This window comes from Acomys russatus, chromosome 32, assembly GCF_903995435.1.
Source record: "Acomys russatus chromosome 32, mAcoRus1.1, whole genome shotgun sequence".
Taxonomy (NCBI): Eukaryota; Metazoa; Chordata; class Mammalia; order Rodentia; family Muridae; genus Acomys; species Acomys russatus.
This window is the reverse complement of record NC_067168.1, coordinates 30,791,587-30,812,755: the sequence shown is the minus strand read 5'-3', so window position 1 is coordinate 30,812,755 and position 21,169 is coordinate 30,791,587. Positions and strand designations below refer to the sequence as shown.

The window sequence follows — 21,169 nt, the reverse complement described above, 5'->3', positions numbered from 1 at the left end:
TTAAATTCTGATATTATGAGCAGGTTTATTTATTTATTTTGAAATATTGACTTTATACGAAAAATGATGCCTAGTTTTTATAATAAAATACTAAACATTTAGGGGTTTGGGTAAAATGTTTGATTGAATTTGTTTTTCTTAGGTATTTGCATTGGTTTGTGACTCAGAAAATCCACAACTTTTTACCATAGAGTTTATAAAAGGGCAGGTTCGGAAATACTCTTCAACAGAAAGGTAGGGATTATGTGCCCGTCTGCCCCCCACATCTTCTCTCCCCCCCCCCTTTTAAATTTGTAATTTTGAGATCATAGTATGTGCAGGGCAAAGGAATTGGTCAATCGGGGATAAAAACAAAGACTGTAATCTAGAACTTTGGAATGTTTAATTTGGTAGAAGGCATTGCTGCATATTTTCAGTAACCTCAGTTAACCTGGTCTGTGTTCGCATGCATATCCAGAAGCTAACCTAGTCCAAATGAGGTTCGTCTCACTGGTGATTCTAGGTACTGGCAAGTTAACCATCTTAGCAGAAACATGGTACCATTTCAGAACTGGCAAAACCTAGAAGCACAGCATGTATCATGCATGAGCTTGAGTCAGTGCCCAGGATGTCCTGTATCCACACGGAGGGTGGCTCTTCAGCAGTGCAGACCCTGAACACTAGTACTTGCAGCAACGTGGGTGACCTTAAAAGCAGATGATGAGCAATATAAACAAGACATGTGAGACTACACATCGTATGGTTCTGCATTTTTTAAATTTTTAAAAAAAAATCAAAAGTAGATGTATCACTTCATTGATTTAGTATTTGCAGATAGATACAAAGGAACTTTTGTGGTGGGCAGGATTTATAAAAATTGGATTATGATAACTGTCCAACTGTTTTAACTTATACAGAATTGTGAAAGATTTTAATGGAGTGAGTTTTGTTACTTGTATGTTAGGCCCAAGGAAAGCTCTTAAAGATAAACTTCAGAAGCACAGAAGTCACAGTGCTATCTACCTCTACAGGTCATAGAGCAGCAGGAGGGTGAAGGACTGCTCTATGAGCCTGCCAGGCTGTTCTGGGCCTCCGCTGTGCATGCCGCCCACTGAACCTCAGGACATCCCCTAGCACGTTACCTGCAGAAAGGCCTGTGCCGCATCCACACCCAAAGTCCCCTTACGTATCAAACCTAAAGCTTTTTACTTTTGACTTTCCTTAGAGATTCCTTGTTAGCAAGTTTGCTGGATGGAGTAAGAGCCTCTGGTAACAGAGATGTTTGTGTTAAAATGACACCAACCCACAAAGGTCAGCGATGGGGGTTACTCAGCATGCCTATAGATGAAGAAGTTGAGAGCCTTCACCTCAGATTCCTAGCTGCACCTCCTAGTAAGTACTTGAGTTAATGTAATTTTATTTTCACCCGCCAGCATGACAGTAGTTTAAAAATGGACTGCAAAGCTTTAAATCTCCCCATGTACCTTTTTATCTCTTTGTAGATGGCAACTTTGCAGATGCTGTGTTCAGGTTCAATGCTAACATCTCCTACAGCGGAGTCCTGCATGCAGTAACACAGGATGTAAGATGAGCCGTGTTGTGCTGGGTTTGTTGTCACTGGCTTTTGCTATAGGAACTCTTCTCCAACATTTACTCTTTGTTTACCTAGGGTCTCTTCTCAGAAAACAAGGAAAAGCTAATCAATAATGCCATAACGGCATTGCTGTCTCAAGAAGGAGATGTCGTCGCTTCAAATGCAGAGCTTGAGAGCCAGTTCCAGGCTGTGAGGAGGCTTGTAGCCTCCAAAGCTGGTTTCCTGGCTTTCACTCAGCTTCCAAAGTAAGTTAGCCAGAGAGTGGGAGAGCACTTGCTGCTTCATGTCCAGGGCCCTGTGCTAGATTGCCATGACAAAAAAAAAAAAAAAAAAAATTCAAAACCAAAACCAATGCGTACTGTTTTTTGAACTTCACATAGAAAATTTGAACAACTTAAAATAAGTAGTTTATTTATGTCTGGCTAAGTGTCTTACATGTGATGGTTTGGTAGTTTCTGCTGTGGAGCAGTGAGAAAGGAGGGGAGATGGAGCTGATGGATTGGCTCCATATTCACTAATAATATCACTGGCTTCTGTGCTAATAGATTTCAGTAATTATGTGCCTTTTAATAACACTAAAAATTCCTGGTAAAATAAATAGAGTTAGGAAAGCGCATTCTAGAGGTGGGATTTAGAACATGTAACTGATGCCGTGCACTGCGGAAACTTAAGATGACTTGTCATTGTAACAATAATGTTCTGATAGTCTCTTCTGGACTTGGTGCTTGTTTTAAGGTTTCGGGAGCGCTTGGGCGTGAAGGTAGTGAAAGCCCTCAAGAGAAGCAACAACGGGGTCATCCATGCTGCTGTTGATATGCTCTGTGCCCTCATGTGTGTGAGTACTGCTACATCCATATTTTCATTATCAGAGGAGTCCATGGTTACACATTTCCTAAATTGCTCTCATGGCCATTTGTTTATTCAGTTAACACTTTTTAGCACATTCCATCTACTAACTGGTGTTTTGTGTGTTAGAAATAAGACTGTAGCAGTCTAGTTAGGTAGACTCACGGGTGCAACGTGAAGCGGAGCCTGTGCACCGCTGAGGAGCAGCAGTGACTTAATCTCTGGTGGTGAGGAGGGTTCTCGGTGTTTCTTGATGCTGCCTGTGACCTGCATTTCTTTCTTTCTTTCTTTTTTTTTTCCAGTGAGGTAACAATTTTAATTTGTACAGAGACAAAACAAAGGTCACAAATGACACTTTTCAAATACATTGGAAACACCAGATAGTCAGATCACAGAAAAATGGGGAAATCTTAGCTCTAGGCCTTAGTGTTATCTAGTAGCCTCCCCTGGGATTAAAGGCATGACTCACCAGTGCCCAGCCCTGGCCCCATATTTGACCATGTCCCTTGGATGGGGACGCCTGGTGGCACTCAGAGGAAGGATAATAGGTCACCAAGAAGAGACTCGATACCCTATGAGCATATACAGGGGGAGGAGTCACAGACATAGGGGAGGGGAGGGAAGCGGGAGGGAGGGAGGAATGGGAGGATACAAGGGATGGGCTAACAACTGAGATGTAATAGGAATAAATTAATAATAAAAAAAGAAAGAAAAAAAAAGAAATGTAGACATAGTGTAGCTCCCACCAACCAAAGGGCTAAGACAGAAATGTGACCTGCATTTCAAACTGGAATAGAGATCTTTCAGTTCTGGGCAGGCTTTGCCTAGCATAGAAGGTGGCATGTCCAAAGGCATGCATGAGAGGCAGCTAACTCTAACGTCATGGTTGGAGGTGTATGTGGGATGGCGAGGGTGGGTAATTAGGACTTGAAGCTAGAGGCATATGCAGAAATGGTCATTAAGAAGCCGCCTCTGTCAGAACAAAGAACTGTGGTTGTACATTTTAAGCCAGCAACTAAAAGAGTTTTCAACAAGGAAGCAACCGCGTGAACAGGTTTGACTTTCAGAAAACCCACACTTGGGGAACATGGAGGAGAGCTGGTTGGCCTAACCGTGTGTAGAGTGAGATGTTGAGCTAGGGTAATGACAGTGGCTGAAGAAGCAACACATCAAAGCTGAGTGATAAAGACGTAGCTCAGTGACATGTTTACTGTGTAGAGAGGTGCAGCTGCTCAGTACTTGCAAGTTTCTGGGTATCTCAGGGTTTTTCATATTCTGTGGATTTTTCTGTGTGTCTCAAGGCTTTGTAGGCAATCTTAGTGATAAAGGGCAGACATACATAATCACTTGTGTAACATCTCATATTTATTCCCCCAAATGAATTAAACTTTATTCCAAATAAATACTGTTAAAGAATTAAACTAGAACATAGAACTAGAACGTAAGTAGTGTGAAACAAGCTGAGTTCTCGATGGTGTTAGGTATTGGCTGTGTACACACGCTCAGTCCCCACAGTCCTGTTTACAGCTGAGGAAGGTGAGGCTCCAAGGACAAGCTCCCCGCCTTACCTGCCTCAGCCTCTGATTAGGTTAGGATCTGAGCTCTGCTCTGACCACCAAGCAGGCATCAGCACTGAAAGAACAGTCACCTTGGAGGGAAAGTACTTGCTGCTTTGACAGTTTTAGCACTTGCTTTTCAATTCTAAGTTTTATCATTTCAAATCTAAATTATACAATTCTTGGGATGGGTTGTTGTCCTTTTGGTGAGAAGGCCTGTGACTGTGAGGAAGAACGGTGCTTGTGCAGTGCGTGTATAGTAAGAATGGGTTTGGTTACTGGCCAGGGAGATTATCAAGTCTGAGCAGACACGAGAAGCTGTCAGCTCTGCTTCTCCTCACTCCCGGCTGTGGGATCTAAAGGCTAGGGTTTCTAATTGCTTCCACATGGAGCGAACATCTCTGTAGCTGCTGTTTCTGTGACGCCAACCCAGGACATTGCTTATGAACTTCACTCTTTAATCAACAGCCCATGCATGATGACTATGACTTAAGACAAGAGCAGCTAAACAAAGCTTCTCTTCTCTCTTCAAAGAAGTTTCTGGAAAACTTATTGGAGAAATTTAATTCCCATGTGGTAAGTTGTAAGTAAACTTTTCTTCATGGGAGATGCCATACAGAGATTTCCTAGAAGTGCAATGTGGATTTATTTTTGTCACAAAGCCCATCCTTTAAATGGTCAAATGGCCACAGTTCATCTTTGTCACTGTAACAAAACACTCATGTATTTTATTAGCTAATATAGCAACTGGAGATTTAGCTACTTGATATTAGCTAACCTAGCAAATGGAAAAGGGCACCAGCAATGCCTTCAGACTTTTATAATGATATTTCAGATTGTTTTTCTTCCTTAAAACAAACAAACAAAACAAGACAAAAGATGTCATGAAATAAATTATTCTAAGAATAAGTCTCACTGTAACCAACTACCAGTGTCCCAGGCACTAAACATCATAAAGTCTGTGAACACAAATTGCCCCCATTTTACAAATATTGTTAGATTGCTTTTCTTTTTTCCCCATTTTTATTTAATGTGTGTGGGTTTTGCCTGCCTGTATGTCTGTGCCACATGGGTGCACGTCCGTGAAGGCCAGAAGAGCTCATCAGATCCCCTGGGACTGGAATTATACACACTTGTGAGCTTAGCCATCATGTGGGTGCCTGGATTGAACTCAAGTTGCCTGGGAGCACAACAAATGTTGTTAACTGCTGAGCCAGGTCTCCAGCCCAGTGATTGATTGATTAATTGATTGATTGCTTCATTGCTTTCTTTCTTTTTCACTCATTTGCACATTAACTTTAGTTAGAATGCACATTTGAGAAATTTAGCTTATTCTCTTGAGGTTAGCCTGAATTTTGTTTGTTTGTTTTTTATTTTCCAAAACAGGGTTTTTCTGTGTATCCCTGGCTGTTCTGGACTCACTTTGTAGACCAGGCTGGCCTCGTACTCCTCCCCAAGTGCTAGGATTACAGGCATGCTCGTGCACTAGCATGCCTGACAGTTTGCCTGAATTTTAGTCATATTCTTTTGAAGATGATAAACAATGGGTTTAATATATTAGCTAATAAATAAATACTCAAGCACCATGAAAATTTGAATCTCTGTTGAGAATTGAGTCACTGTTTATGTCTGACACCCAGAATTAAGAGAAAGGAACGTGTGGTTGCTGTGTTGGAGCAGAAGCCCCTGTGTCTATTTCTAAGCAGTGTGCTGCTTTCTTTCAGGATCATGGGACTGGTGCCCTAGTAATTAGTTCACTCTTGGACTTCCTTACCTTTGCCCTCTGTGCTCCATACAGTGAGACAACCGAAGGGCAGCAGTTTGATATGCTCTTAGAGATGGTAGCCTCCAATGGAAGAACCCTTTTTAAACTTTTTCAGGTGAGCTTGAATGTCCCTTGTCTAATGACTATACTGTGTGAATGGCTACATTAAGAATGACTGCTTTCCCAACCCTTTTGCAGTGCAGGATCACTAATTTAGGGCGTTGCCTGTATATACCAGGCAAGCACTCGGCTGTGTGCTCCACCCACAGCTGGGTCAGAGTGTTTTACATTGTGTGGATGTGTGTGCTTGCATTCGCTTCCATTGTGACATTATGGCCTTGGAAATCACTTGTCAAGAGGTTTTTAACTTGCACGTTTCTTCGTGTTTCATGTAGTGCTCTCCTCATGCTCTTGACCATTGTTGTATATTCTTGGCCAGCCTAGATGTAGCGAAAAGCTTACTTCTTTCTTTGGTGGGCTTAGAGTTCCTTTTCTTTACAAATGTCCAAGTAATCGAGGTGAATTTTTGCCAGATTGTTTATAAGTACTGGAAAGCATTTGTTATTTCATATGACGCTGTAGTATCTATTGTGTTTATACATGTGTATACATAGTCTATGTAAATATCTGTGATTTTAGTGTTATTAGTGCTTGATGTAAGCCATTTACATTCAGGCAATTATACTCTATTTTGTTATTCATGCAAGTGCTGCCTGTTTCCTGAGATGTATCTTTTCTTAATTAGTTTTCCTAGTTATTTGCTGTCCCTAACTTTATGGCTTACAACCGTAACACATTGTGTTTGTTCCTCAGGCATAACAGCTAACGGTGTCAGATGAAATTCTCTTTTATTCACTGATGCTTTCCCCTTCTTTTTAAAGCATCCTTCCATGGCAATTGTAAAGGGAGCTGGATTGGTTATGAAGGCAATCATAGAGGTGAGAGAATAGTTTTGAAATCTTAAAGTCCCTGGACTGTTGATTGATTCTTTTAATTGAAGTTGACAACATTGCCCTTTGGTCTTTGATGAGAAGCTTTTTATTCTCAGGATAAGAAAAGTAGTTTTATAATTTATTCAGTTTGAAGGCAGAGCTCATACTAAGAATGAACTTAACACTGCTGTCTTCAGATACTGGGCTCACGCCTTGCTTATTTGTTGTGACATCAAGTCAGCTTTCTTTCCTGATGCTTTCGTTGATGTTGGCGAGTTCATTGAGCTTGACATACTGAGGCTGTGCAGGGATCTGCTGTGGGAGAGTTGATGAGGAAAGGACATCACTGGGTGGCAACAAAAACCCCTTCAGCTGGGAGCGTAAGGACTCATTGCAGCCATGAGATGCTGCCTCTGCAGGCTCAGTGCTTTAGCCTTCTGTTCTTTAAAAGATAAAGTTGTGGGCTGAAGAGATGCTTGTGTGGTTAAGAGCACTATTTGCTCTTACAGAGGAGTCTGGTTCAGTTCCCAGCACAGCAGTGTTTTGTTTCATTTTAGTTCCTGGGGACCTATTACCCTCTGCTGGCCTCTGTGGGCAGTGCATGCATGTGGTGCAAAGATAATGTACAGACAAAATACCCATTCACATAATATTCAATCTTTAAAAATTTTTTTTGAAAGGTAAAATCATAGTTACTAAATAGAAACTGCATTCTATGATGTTTATAGTGACTTCAGTCTAAATGGCTTTTGAATTCCTGTATTTTTCTGTCATACTAACAATTTGGATAAAATATAAGAGATTCTGTTGATCACAACACTTGACTAGTAATAAATGCACAAAAACAACTTGATAAAAAGCAAATAATTAGTTTGCTCCTAAGTATTTTATAGGTAGAATAAGTAAAGAAAGAAGGAAGGAAGGAGTAGATGTTGAACTGGCTGGAACATCAGAGTCGGCTCTTGTTGTGTTGTGGTGTTAGGGTGTATATACGTGATGGAGTCTAATGTCTCTTTAGCTAATAGGTTCTTGCTTAGTTTTCAGTTTTAGAAATGGAACCACATTCTTCACTCCTGCAGAGCTTCCGGCAAGCAGACACAGTTAGGACCCTGATTATCATTCCTATAATAGAACCATTCATCCTTCATAAACAAGGCGCTGACTTTGAGGTTTCACATACAAATTCACAGTAAATATATAGTCAGCGATTGGAGCTCATGTCTCTGAAAGATATAATTTATGTACACTCTTAGCAAGTAGGTCAAACATTGAAACTTGAAGAAATGTTGTGATATATAGGGGGAAAACACAAGTAACAAATAAAAACAACCTATTGTTATCACTGAGAAATGCATTAGCATCTTGGTGAATTTTACCTCCTTGCATACTAACCAAAATGATGCATGTAGTCTCGCACTCTGAAGACAGGAGCAAGTGGATCTCTGAGGTCAAGGTCAGTCTATTTGACACAGCAAGTTCTAAGTCACCCAGGGCTATATATGGAGACCCTTTCTTTACAACAACAAAATGATGTGCACGCACACAGTGCTGTGTGGGTTCCAGGCATTCACTCGTCTCGTGTGTTAGATAATTGTCCTTTTTCACTCACATGAACATCACATTGCTTTTTGGAGCCATGAGTCTTTGATTATCTTAATTATCTAGTAGTCCTGGTGTGCTGCTGTTGCCAAAATGAGTCTCTGTACGGCAGTAGAAGTGGAATAAAGTCACCCTACATCACACTGTCCTTAACCATGTTATTGACCTGTAAAAGACTGTGCGGTAACAGCAAAAGCAAGCTTGACTTGCATGTGCCTTTGTTATTTGTTATTTTTTATTTGTTATTGCTATTCTCCCTAAGCCACCCTTCCTTGTTATAAGCTGATAAATACTCTAGAATAGTCATCCTACTTTTAATCTTAAATTCAGCAAAGTATAATTCATAAGGTAAATTTAGCTGGAAATCAAACCTCATTTCAAAGACAGTATCTTTAAAATTAGCTGCAGCCCCTGCTATTTCTTTGGGGTATCTGGAAGGCCCCCTTCTCTTCCTCCCTCCCTCCCTCCCTCCCTTCCTTCCTTCCTTCCTTCCTTCCTTTCTTCCTTTCTTTCTTTAAAAATAAATTGTGTACTGCCTGAATCTTTGTGTAAAACTGCAAGGTTGGTTTTATAAAGTTCAAAGCATTTGTTCTAGATTGCTGTTTTAGGGACCATCTTGCCCTTTTCCCAAAGGAAGGTGACAGAGAGATTGCTACTAAGATGCAGGAGCTTGCCCTAAGTGAGGGCGCCTTACCTCGACACTTACACACTGCGATGTTTACAATCAGTTCAGATCAGCGCATGCTTACGAATAGGTAAGTTGCTTGATTCCCCATAAATTAACTTTCTGTTTAGATTAGATTTGAATGTTGTGTAAAACAAGAGCATTGGGTTTACAAGTTCCATTTTCTTTTGATCCACAGTTTCATGAAAGTTTATGCTGGAAAGATCATTGTCCTTGTTCATAGATAATTTGGGGTAGGGTTAGGCTAGGAAGAGCTGGGCCCTTCTTTCATTATCATATCAGAGTCTTGATTCACAGTTGTGGGATGAGAGTGTAGAAAAGACTGTCTGCAAGTGTGTAAGTCCTCACGACAGGTCCAGGCCATTTATTTCCTGTGACTGTTTGTATCACACAGCCTCACATGGGAAGCACTCAGTGTTGATTTTTAAGTAAATTTGGTCAGTTAAGCACTCTACTTTTTAAAGAAAGAAAAGAGAAAGAGGAAAAAAAATCTTAAATGTATTGCCACCAAACTAGGCTTATTCAAAATCTCTGATCAACCATCTTTCTTCTAATAGTTACTTAAGAGAAAGAAACATAAATTGCTTTGTTTACTGGACTTCCACCATTTTAACTTTATTCTGATATATGAGCCACTCAATTATCCAGAGCATACCTGATTCTGAAATTACAGTTTTGACTTTATAAAGAGCAGCATAATTACTCATGCATGTCTTGTCACTACTTGTTTTACAAATTAACTGTATTGGATCAAACTAATTGGTTTGTGAGCATGCACATATTTTAATTTTTGCTTTCTTTAAGTCAGTAAGAACCTGCGTCATGCTCATGCCATTAAAAACTCAAGACAGTCATATGGCTTACCTGGAAAAGTCACTGGCCACTAAGCCTACCAAGCTGAGTCCAGTCTCCTGGACCCATATAATGAAAAGTGAAAACCAACTCTACAGATTATCCTGACCGCTGTGACCCATGCACACACAAACACACACAAAATAAATCAGTGTGAAAAAAAAGAGTCATGCTTTAAAACAAATTAGTATGGCTAGCAGGGAAGCACTTTAATTTGGAGGAAACTCCAAAATATTAATAGTTAAAATAGTATCTGAGATTCTTCTTCAATTGCATGTCTATCTGTGAGAGGGGGCCAGAGCCCCTGGACCTGGAGTTACAGACAGGTGTGAGCTGCCATGTGTGTGCTGGGAATTGAACCCAGGTTCTCTGGAAGAGCAACTGGTGCTCTTAATTGCTGATCCATCTCTCCAACTCAAATTCTTCTTCATTGTATATTAATTTTTGATAGTTTTTAACATCTGAATTGTTTATCTGTAGCCATATTTATAATTATGAAACTTGTTCTGTAAAATCCCTTTCTGTTCTAGCTGAGCTAAAGCAGAAACCTTTCTCAACATCTGCTTTTTTCAGACAGCTAAGCAGACATCTAGTGGGACTATGGACAGCTGACAACACAACGGCCACAAGCTTGTTGAAACGCATTTTGGTGAGTTCACTGGAAAAATGAAAAGCTTCTATGCTTGTCAGACTGACAGACGCTAATGATGTTATCTACAGCCTAACTGAGAAAGCATGCACTCTAGGACATCCACACAGAGTTGCCCCAGTGGCCAAACCGTATTAGTAACAAGTATGGGCTTTGAAGGCTGAATTTTCTTTTATTTTGAAGAATGAACTTCTTATTTCTTTTGTTAGCCACCAGGCTTGTTGGCATACCTGGACAGCTCAGATACAGTTCCAGAGAAGGATGCTGACCGCATGCATGTCAGAGACAATGTGAAAATCGCAATGGCAAGTACACACTGCAGCCTCCAGAGCGCCCTTGAGTGTGGGCGTTACATCTCATAAATACAGCTGTTGCAAGTTGTGCAGCTAATTAAATTAATGTACTCACAGACTTATGTACATGTCACCACGATCTAATTGCATTAACGATGGTATGTTTTTCCCTAAGCCAACATAAGATAGTACATTCAGGAAATGCTTTCTTTAGAAATTTCAAGTGTATAAGGTATTTTATAAAGAATATGGAATTGAGCACTACTGGTAAAAGGGATAAATATGGAAAAAAGGTACTTATAACTTTTCCTCTTTCAATGTCACTGTTAATTATTAATGTCTTGAGCTGGGTGTGGTGGCACACACCTTTAATCCCAGCACTTGGGAGGCAGAGGCAGGTAGATCTCTGTGAGTCTGAGGTCATCCTGGTCTACAGAGTGAGTTCCAAGACTACAGAGTGGGTGGGACCCTGACTCAGATAGATAGATAGATAGATAGATAGATAGATAGATAGATAGATAGATAGATAGCTTGCTTAGTGTGTTATCCCTGAGTAAATCACAGTAGCATTTCTCATGCTGCTGTGTAGTGTTTCTCTCGTCTTCTTCTTCAGTCCCTGCTCCTGAGTTTGTGTTTACCCCGTTTGTATCTTTTCAAAACAAGTCGTAGTGCAATGTACGTGGGGAGGCTAAGGTTTCTTTTATACAAAGAGAAGTTTTCACTTCTTGTTTCTTCATATTTGAAATAGTGTGATCCAGCTATACATAGTTTTAAGATAAATATTGTTAGGATCCAGAGGAAGCCTCACAAACCACTCAGGCACCAATCTCAGTCAGATATTGATGGCTTATTGAATGCACACCCAAGACTGATTGCAATGAGGGATCTAGTCCATGCTCTGGAGCTGAAACTATGACCCCGCCCCAGTGTTCTTCAGAGACAGCTTATAAAGGCAGAACCTGAAATTAACCCATAATGGCGGAGGGTGGGGGGGTTGGCACAACATGGGGACACAGATGGCAGTGAGCATGGTGGTCAGCTCTGACCCAAGTTATTTTTGCTATCTAGACAAATCTGTTTTAACTAACCTTGAAGTGAGACTAGCAGCTGGGGCTGGCTTATTGTTGGAGAATTTCTAAGAACAGCGAAGCCATGAAGTAAGCAAGGCCATAGAATATGCCAAGAGTAACAAACCCATTGAACATGAACATAGTTAATGGTCAGCCTGACCTTACAGAGAGCTTTCCCTGTGTCAGTAACAATCGAAATGAAAAGGCTAGTGAGCCTGGGACAAACAAATATGCCTTTAGTTTTACTAAAGGAGCAGGCCTATGCAGGAGCAAAGTGGGTCCTAACAAATATGAAAATAGGTATGTAATGAATTTCTATATTATATTACAGGATCAATATGGAAAATTTAATAAAGTTCCAGAGTGGCAAAGACTAGCTGGAAAAGCTGCCAAAGAAGTTGAGAAGTTCGCCAAAGAAAAAGTGGACCTTGTGTTAATGCACTGGAGGGATAGGATGGGCATTGCTCAAAAAGAGGTAGGTAGAGGTAGGGGTGTGTGTGTGTGTGTGTGTGTGTGTGTGTGTGTGTGTGTGTGTGTAAGAGAGGGGGAGGTAAGTAGGTGTGTAAATAAGGAAAAGGAGGCCATGAATTTGAAAGAGAGCAAAGGGTTGTGAAAGGAGAAATGATGTAATTATATTCTCAAAAAATAACTTTTAAAAAAGAGGTAAGCCGGGCAGTGTTGGCGCACACCTTTAATCCCAACATTTGAGGAGCAGAAGCAGGTGGGTCTCTGAGTTTGAGGCCAGCCTGGTCTACAGAGTGCCAGTACAGCCAGTGCTATACAGAGAATCACTGTCTTGAAAAACCAAAATGATGATGATGATGATGATGGCGGCAAGTGTGTCCTAGATCAGATTCATTGCAGTTCACAGATGTGTTATTCAGGTATTTCTGACAGAATACTCAAACCTTAAAAATTCATGTCACCCGATTCTGATTCGTTATTTTCCTCAGTTACTGATTTTGGGAACGAATGATTAAGGTTTAAGTGAGATAGCATCAAGCTACTCTTAAACTTTCTCCTATGTATTCATTCTAGTTTTCATGTTTTGCTTTGCACATATAAAAATACAGTGCACTTGTTCACCCATTTTATTGAGAACCATTTATACTGTTTAATTAAATGCATTTTAAACTTTGTGATAATATTCCTTGAGCCAAAGTCAGCTGTGAAGTTTTAGTGTCTCTAGCACACACTGCAGAGGTCCCTGCAGCCCGCATGCGTCCTGTCACAGGTGGCGCAGCTCCTCCAGAGCTGACCTACTCTGGTTTTCTAATGGCACCTAACATTGTTTTTATTTATGAAGGCTTTTTTTTAATTCAAAGAAAGTAGTTTAATTTTCAACTGCAAATGGATTTCCACACTGTCTGAATATAAGGGAACAAGCGTGATGTCTCGATCTAATATTTGGATCAGTCCGAGTTATTCAGGAGTTGAGCATCAAGGGTTAATGCTAGCTAATATATGTGATGACTGTGTTGTAGAGCGGACTTTCAGGCCAGACCACTCTAAGGCTGTGCTCTCTCACCCTGTCTGGGCGGAGCCCCACTACCTACCTACTCACATTGTAGCGGAGCCCACTACCTACCTACTCACATTGTAGCGGAGCCCACCACCTACCTACTCACATTGTAGCGGAGCCCACTACCTACCTACTCACATTGTAGCGGAGCCCCACTACCTACCTACTCACATTGTAGCGGAGCCCCACTACCTACCTACTCACATTGTAGCGGAGCCCCACTACCTACCTACTCACATTGTAGCGGAGCCCACCACCTACCTACTCACATTGTAGCGGAGCCCACTACCTACCTACTCACATTGTAGCGGAGCCCACTACCTACCTACTCACATTGTAGCGGAGCCCCACTACCTACCTACTCACATTGTAGCGGAGCCCACTACCTACCTACTCACATTGTAGCGGAGCCCACTACCTACCTACTCACATTGTAGCGGAGCCCACTACCTACCTACTCACGTTGTAGCGGAGCCCACTACCTACCTACTCACATTGTAGCGGAGCCCACCACCTACCTACTCACATTGTAGCGGAGCCCACTACCTACGTACTCACATTGTAGCGGAGCCCACTACCTACCTACTCACATTGTAGCGGAGCCCACCACCTACCTACTCACATTGTAGCGGAGCCCACTACCTACCTACTCACATTGTAGCGGAGCCCACTACCTACCTACTCACATTGTAGCGGAGCCCACCACCTACCTACTCACATTGTAGCGGAGCCCACTACCTACGTACTCACATTGTAGCGGAGCCCACTACCTACCTACTCACATTGTAGCGGAGCCCCACTACCTACCTACTCACATTGTAGCGGAGCCCACTACCTACCTACTCACATTGTAGCGGAGCCCACCACCTACCTACTCACATTGTAGCGGAGCCCACTACCTACCTACTCACATTGTAGCGGAGCCCCACTACCTACCTACTCACATTGTAGCGGAGCCCACTACCTACCTACTCACATTGTAGCGGAGCCCCACTACCTACCTACTCACATTGTAGCGGAGCCCACTACCTACCTACTCACATTGTAGCGGAGCCCCACTACCTACCTACTCACATTGTAGCGGAGCCCACTACCTACCTACTCACATTGTAGCGGAGCCCCACTACCTACCTACTCACATTGTAGCGGAGCCCACCACCTACCTACTCACATTGTAGCGGAGCCCACTACCTACCTACTCACATTGTAGCGGAGCCCACCACCTACCTACTCACATTGTAGCGGAGCCCACTACCTACGTACTCACATTGTAGCGGAGCCCCACTACCTACCTACTCACATTGTAGCGGAGCCCACCACCTACCTACTCACATTGTAGCGGAGCCCCACTACCTACCTACTCACATTGTAGCGGAGCCCACTACCTACCTACTCACATTGTAGCGGAGCCCCACTACCTACCTACTCACATTGTAGCGGAGCCCACTACCTACCTACTCACATTGTAGCGGAGCTCACCACCTACGTACTCACATTGTAGCGGAGCCCACTACCTACCTACTCACATTGTAGCGGAGCCCACCACCTACCTACTCACATTGTAGCGGAGCCCACTACCTACCTACTCACATTGTAGCGGAGCCCACCACCTACCTACTCACATTGTAGCGGAGCCCACCACCTACCTACTCACATTGTAGCGTTTCCAAAAATGTGCTGTCCTCCTTTTCTAAAATCTGGGCAGCGTCAGTTCCTGTCTCTGTCTTACGGAGTTGCTTTAATGTTTAATTTTTAAACTAGATATTTAAATCACTTTGTAGTACCTGTTCATGACAGTTCTGCTGCAGCATTTGAACAGTGGAAATACATATACAATTGATTTATTTTCCAGTTTTTGAAAATTAAAAGTTTCTGGCTTTAGCTAGTTAAGACCATTTCTAAAGTAGTAGTTATTCAATATTTAAAATGCAATTACCATATTATCATACAGCCAGCTATGTTTTTAATATCTGACTTAATGTGTAACTTTCCTACAACATAAGCTTGAACTTAAAGCTACTTAGTTAGAAAAGGGATATCTGTTACAACAGTAATTTAGAAGAGAAAAAAAATGCATTTATAATACCAATACTATCTTACTGGTGTGTTGGTATTGGTTGCACAAGCTAACTGATCTATTGGTATTGTTTGTGTGGGTTAGTTAAAACTTTGAGCACATGATCAAAATTATTTGAGTCAAGAAGGTAAAGTTATTATTACTTGGTCTTCATACTGTTTTTAGTGATAACTTATGAAGGAAAAAGTAGTTAAGCTTAGAGACTCACATGTATACAAACAGGCATCAGTGGTGGAGTGGTCTTGTGCCTTTGTTAGTCTGACTGGCTGATCCTGAAGAATCTCTGTCTCTTGATGGGGAGTTTATGGAACCAATTTCCAGTGCTGTTGACGCTCTGCATTGGGTTGGTAGTAGTAGCCTTTGGTTAATGGTGACTAATTCATATGTGTTCTTGTTGTTTTGGTACATGTGATTATTTTTCAGTTTAGGGATTTTTCTCTTTTACTTAGGACTTGTACCTTGTAATTCTTTCTGTACACACATTTTTATGAGGAAGTGATTGTTTTTTACTGGTATGGAATTTACATTTTTACCATTCTAAACTGCTATTTGTATGAAAGGGAGGAGATTTAATAAGTTACTGTATTGTTGTTTTAGTGTGCTTTTTGGTTCTTATGACTGGACCTCACTGGAACTTACTATGTAACTCTCCACCCTCCACCACAGCCTCCTGAGAGTCTGAATTTACAGGCAAGCACCACTATGACTACTGCAAATGCTTCTGCTTTCTAATGAGAAGTCTTAAATAAAGAATTGATTTGTTGGGGCTGAAGAGATGGCTCAGGGGTTTAGAGCATTGTCTGCTCTTCCCAGAGGTCCTGAGTTCAATTCCCAGCAACCACATGGTGGCTCACAACCATCTGTAATGTGATCTGATGCCCTTTTCTGGTGTGCAGGTGAACATGCTGATAGAGCACTCATATATACAAAAAATAAATAAATCTTAAGGAAAAAAAAAAAGAATTGATTTGTTGTAAATACCAAACTTTGTACTTTATTCAAGTCAATTTGTGTTAATTTTTATGATGGTATATCAAATTAAAATTTGTAGTAAACATTTCCATACATAGCCAGCAATTAACAGTCTTTTCAGATTTAATCATCTTACTTTTACTCATTCAGTATCGTGTAGTCTTATTCTCTTGCTTTATCTGAATTGCCACACTAAAGAAGTTCAAACTTCCAGGTTTTTAACTGGCACCACTCTGTACTTTATGCTTGCTACTTTGAGGATTATGGTTTTTATGTCTGAAATATGTATGGTCTCACTTAGAGCAGGTACCCCAAGGCCATGGCAGCCTCTAAGGATTGTGGGGGACCATCTCTGCCTTCCCATTGCAGGTCTAACATATGCACCTATCTCTGGAACAGGGTGCAGAGCTTTATGGGAATTCTGAGGTCAACAGCTGCGTAAAAGTGGTGCTATCGCCTTAGAGACAGGTGCCCCCACTTGAAAAGTGCAGATGAGTTGCAGCAGTGACATTCTTATGGAATTTATATAATAGATACAGCTTATCAGATTTAGATTCATAGTTTCCTTTTTACATTTTCATCTTAATTTTTTCCTTTTTACAATTAAATTCAGGACAAAAACCATATGGTGAGTTAAGCCCTTTACATATGTAAAGTGTGCTAAATTGGCTTGTGGCATTGTCTTGACATGCTTTAGTGTCTTTGTCTGACTTGGCATTGCCTGGATGTAATACTGGTTTCTTCCTCATTGGCCGCTTCAGTGTGGGCTCACATCTCTTGGCTGTGGGAGCAGTGTAATATCATTAATTTTTATGCTTGTTAATGTTTTTCATGAATTTTTTATTAATTGCATGTAAATGTTTGAAGCAAGTCAGTTTCTGACTTGTAAATTTTACTGGTGATGAGTGTAAACATTACAAGCGTTGGTGTTGAAACAGTAATTTTTGGTTATGTGGATGATACTTGAGCATATGTAAGAACAAATGCTAGCAAATGACTTGGTATAATTAATGCTATGGACTGTGTCGTTAAGCCAAGTTCTGTGAGTTGGATGAAACTGATTCTCCTCTTGTTGGGTGATGTGCTGCTGTCAGGTCTCAAGAGTCTGTTGAGTGCTATGGAATTGTACCTGTACGTTTTCTTTTCCAGAACATAAATCAAAAGCCAGTAGTTCTTCGAAAGAGAAGACAAAGAATAAAAATAGAAGCAAATTGGGATCTCTTCTACTACAGGTAAGCGTGAGAGCTCTCTGCCAGTGCAGAGTCAGGTAAGCGTGAGAGCTCTCTGCCAGTGCAGAGTCAGGTAAGCGTGAGAGCTCTCTGCCAGTGCAGAGTCAGGTAAGCGTGAGAGCTCTCTGCCAGTGCAGAGTCAGGTAAGCGTGAGAGCTCTCTTCCAGTGCAGGGTCAGGTAAGCGTGAGAGCTCTCTTCCAGTGCAGGGTCAGGTAAGCGTGAGAGCTCTCTTCCAGTGCAGGGTCAGGTAAGCGTGAGAGCTCTCTTCCAGTGCAGGGTCAGGTAAGCGTGAGAGCTCTCTGCCAGTGCAGAGTCAGGTAAGCGTGAGAGCTCTCTTCCAGTGCAGGGTCAGGTAAGCGTGAGAGCTCTCTTCCAGTGCAGGGTCAGGTAAGCGTGAGAGCTCTCTTCCAGTGCAGGGTCAGGTAAGCCTGAGAGCTCTCTTCCAGTGCAGGGTCAGGTAAGCGTGAGAGCTCTCTTCCAGTGCAGAGCCAGGTAAGCGTGAGAGCTCTCTGCCAGTGCAGAGTCAGCGCGATGCCGACGCTGCAGGTGCTGGGGTGCAGCGCTCTCTAGTGTTCGGTGCTGCCTGTGCTCTCACCGATCACGTTCCTGGAGATGGAACTGTCAAGAGTGCGTCCATTAGACAGGCTCTTATAAATAAAGGCTGAGTCAGCCATCCGAGGAGCTTACATTATCTTCACAATGTTAGTGAGGCTTAAAGATGATTTCACAAAACACTTTCTGTGGCTTAGAATCAGCTGCATACCTACCTTCAGCCATGTTAGAAATGCAGTTGTAAAAGATGGATGACAGGCCCTCACACCAGACCAGGGACTCATTGCAGTGAACATTTGCATGTAAGATGTTTGGATAAGGGGGTGAGGTACACTATAGTGTTCATGGTGAGATAAATTTGTGTTGTTTTTCTTTTGTGGAGGAGGTTACAAGGGCGGAGGGAAGATATGAAGGGATGGGGAGACAAACAGAACTGGGGTACATGATAGGAAATAAATAATCAATAAGAAGTTAAAAAAATAAAAAAGAGGTGGATGAGAAAAGCCCAAGAAGATTTGTGACAAATGAACATCCGAGCCAGTAACCTCACATACTCTGCAGCCGCCCACACGCTGACCCAGGGCTTTCCCTTGATGGACACAGAGAAGCGCATTTAGGTAGACAGTTCTATGGTTTGTGACAGTTCTTAGTAACTTAGAGTGTCAGTCGGGACGGTGACATGCTGATTGTGTGTTGACCAATTAGGAAGGTATTGGGTATGAAAACACCCTACACTCTCACATCACACACCACTTAAGGTATAGGATAGCCTTAAGACTATGCTTTGCACTTCTCGGGAATCCTTGCTTCTGCTGTTCCCTGAAAACATCAGTGAAACTCTGACGTGGCTTTGCTGCAGGGGTTGCTGACTGCTAATAACAGATGTAATGTCCATGCGCCCCCAGTTTAGATCTCGTCTCCATTTGTTGTCGTGGTTTTTCCAACAGTTCTGCAGAGGTTCATTGGGTCATCTGTGAGTGCCAGACAGCCAGAAGAATTGGATATCTGACAACGTTATTTTCTAACTTGGATTTTTGTTAGCTGCAAATAAATGAAACTGAACTACCCATTTTAAAATTCATACATATTTATCTAATGGTTTAAAGTTCATTTTTCACCTTTTATACTGAAAACTTCCAAGATAAAAGAATTTTATGGTGACTGCCCTGGTTCTACCAATGGCATTTCATTCTGCTTTTTTAATACAGATGTTTTTTTTCTTTTTCTTGGTAGAATTTAATAATCTGGTTTTCTTGCTTATTAGAAGAGGCAGTACTAGCTATTGGTAGATTTTGAGAAATGCTTGTTTCATACTATTTCCTTATTGCATGTGTGCCTAGGTTTAGTCAAGACCATGCTAGATCCAACCTTATTTGGAACTTTAAGACACGAGAAGAACTGAAAGACACCCTGGAGTCTGAGATGAGAACGTTTAACATTGACAGAGAGCTCGGCAGCGCCAGTGTCATCTCCTGGAACCACCATGAATTTGAGGTACAGCTTTGTTTTCATAGCATATTAATCTTAAAGAATAAAAGCATCTGCTATCTCTGAAGATTTTAAAATATCTCTAGCTGGGCCTGGTAGCACACACCTTTAATCCCAGCACTCGGGAGGCAGAGGCAAGCAGATCTCTCTGAGTTTGAGGTCAACCTGGTCTACAAAGTGAGTCCAGGACAGCCAGGGCTCTGTTACACCGAGAAACCCTGTCTCCAAAAATCAACCAACCAACCAATCAAATATCTCTATAACCATATCTTTATCTTTCCTCATGTAATATAACAGAAAATATTAGGAAATTCTAATCTTTACTTGAGACAAAAAATTTAAGGGGCTGGAGAGAGAGCTCAGAGGTTAAGAGCACTGGCTGCTCTTCCTGAGGTCCTGAGTTCATTTCTCAGCAACCACTTGGTGGCTCACAACCATCTATACTGAGATCTGGTGCCCTCTTCTGGCCTGCAGGCACACATGCGGGCAGAATACTTACTATATAAATAATAAATAAATCTTTAAAAAACCAAAAAACACTGGGTTCAAGGTCAAAGCCAGAAGGATTACATGCGTGCTCATATATACATTGGCTTCAATTATATACACTCATGCACCATTTAGCAATGGGGATACACTGAGAAGCATGTTGTTAGGCCCAGAGCACACTTATTACTAAATAAGATGGCTATAATGTCACTGGCCAATATTATCTTCCATGAAGAAGCAAAACGACATGACTACAAAGGTCACAGTTATATACTTAAATACTCTAGTATCACGTTACCTACCATGTACATTTCTCTTGTTTCTCTACTCTCCACATCAATTATTTTAACAAAGCAGCAAAATATAGCCGCAACCATAATCAAATCTTAATTTAAAAATCTACATTTAAATAAAGAGCAAAGCCAGGTGTGGTGGTGCACACCTTTAATCCCAGCACTCGGGAGGTAGAAGCAAGTGGATTGCTGTTAGTTTGAGGCCAACCTAATCTACAAAGCAAGTCCAGGACAACCAGGCCTACCTAGAGAAACCCTGTCTTGAAAAAAGAAAAGAAAAAACGAACAAATCTAAAGTTCCAGAAATAGGGGAAAACATGTAAAGATCAGATCTGAACACATAAGTCAAAATTAATAAAACTCATGCGTGATTCTCAGGTGTAATGTTCAGTAACTTATCAAAATGCATTTTAATTAATTAATTATAGTATGCTCCTGCAAGTACACCTGCATACCAGAAGAGAGCACCAGATCTTTAATGGCAGTTCCCAACTGTACCTCCAGTCTAAAGGGATTCATTGCCTTTTTCTGGCTTACACAGGCACTGCACATGTGTGCACAGACATACATGCTGGCAGAATACTCATACACATCAAATAAAAAATAAGGGGGGGATGGAGACAGTACAAACATTTCAGCACATTTCTGTACCTCCATTGTTGGGCAGGGCCAGGTGGAGACAGGCAGATCCCATAGCTGTCTGGACAGCCAGTCGGGACAAGAAGG

General features: G+C 41.6%; 1 protein-coding gene across 3 annotated transcripts in view; it reads left to right on the top strand.

Moving 5' to 3' along the window:
* Nucleotides 1-21,169, top strand: part of Dnajc13 (DnaJ heat shock protein family (Hsp40) member C13) — a 108,213-nt gene that overhangs the window by 35,597 nt on the left and 51,447 nt on the right. For 2 of the 3 annotated variants that reach the window (XM_051140505.1, XM_051140507.1), the window contains exons 9-23: nucleotides 143-234; nucleotides 1,205-1,371; nucleotides 1,482-1,561; nucleotides 1,649-1,818; nucleotides 2,309-2,408; nucleotides 4,444-4,551; nucleotides 5,700-5,855; nucleotides 6,622-6,678; nucleotides 8,905-9,026; nucleotides 10,382-10,457; nucleotides 10,667-10,762; nucleotides 12,152-12,295; nucleotides 17,005-17,019; nucleotides 17,541-17,623; nucleotides 19,514-19,667. In XM_051140505.1, coding sequence (XP_050996462.1) covers nucleotides 143-234; nucleotides 1,205-1,371; nucleotides 1,482-1,561; nucleotides 1,649-1,818; nucleotides 2,309-2,408; nucleotides 4,444-4,551; nucleotides 5,700-5,855; nucleotides 6,622-6,678; nucleotides 8,905-9,026; nucleotides 10,382-10,457; nucleotides 10,667-10,762; nucleotides 12,152-12,295; nucleotides 17,005-17,019; nucleotides 17,541-17,623; nucleotides 19,514-19,667 — 1,620 coding nt within the window. The remainder of the gene's footprint in view (nucleotides 1-142; nucleotides 235-1,204; nucleotides 1,372-1,481; nucleotides 1,562-1,648; nucleotides 1,819-2,308; nucleotides 2,409-4,443; nucleotides 4,552-5,699; nucleotides 5,856-6,621; nucleotides 6,679-8,904; nucleotides 9,027-10,381; nucleotides 10,458-10,666; nucleotides 10,763-12,151; nucleotides 12,296-17,004; nucleotides 17,020-17,540; nucleotides 17,624-19,513; nucleotides 19,668-21,169) is intronic. The other variant, XM_051140506.1, reaches the window with a different exon arrangement.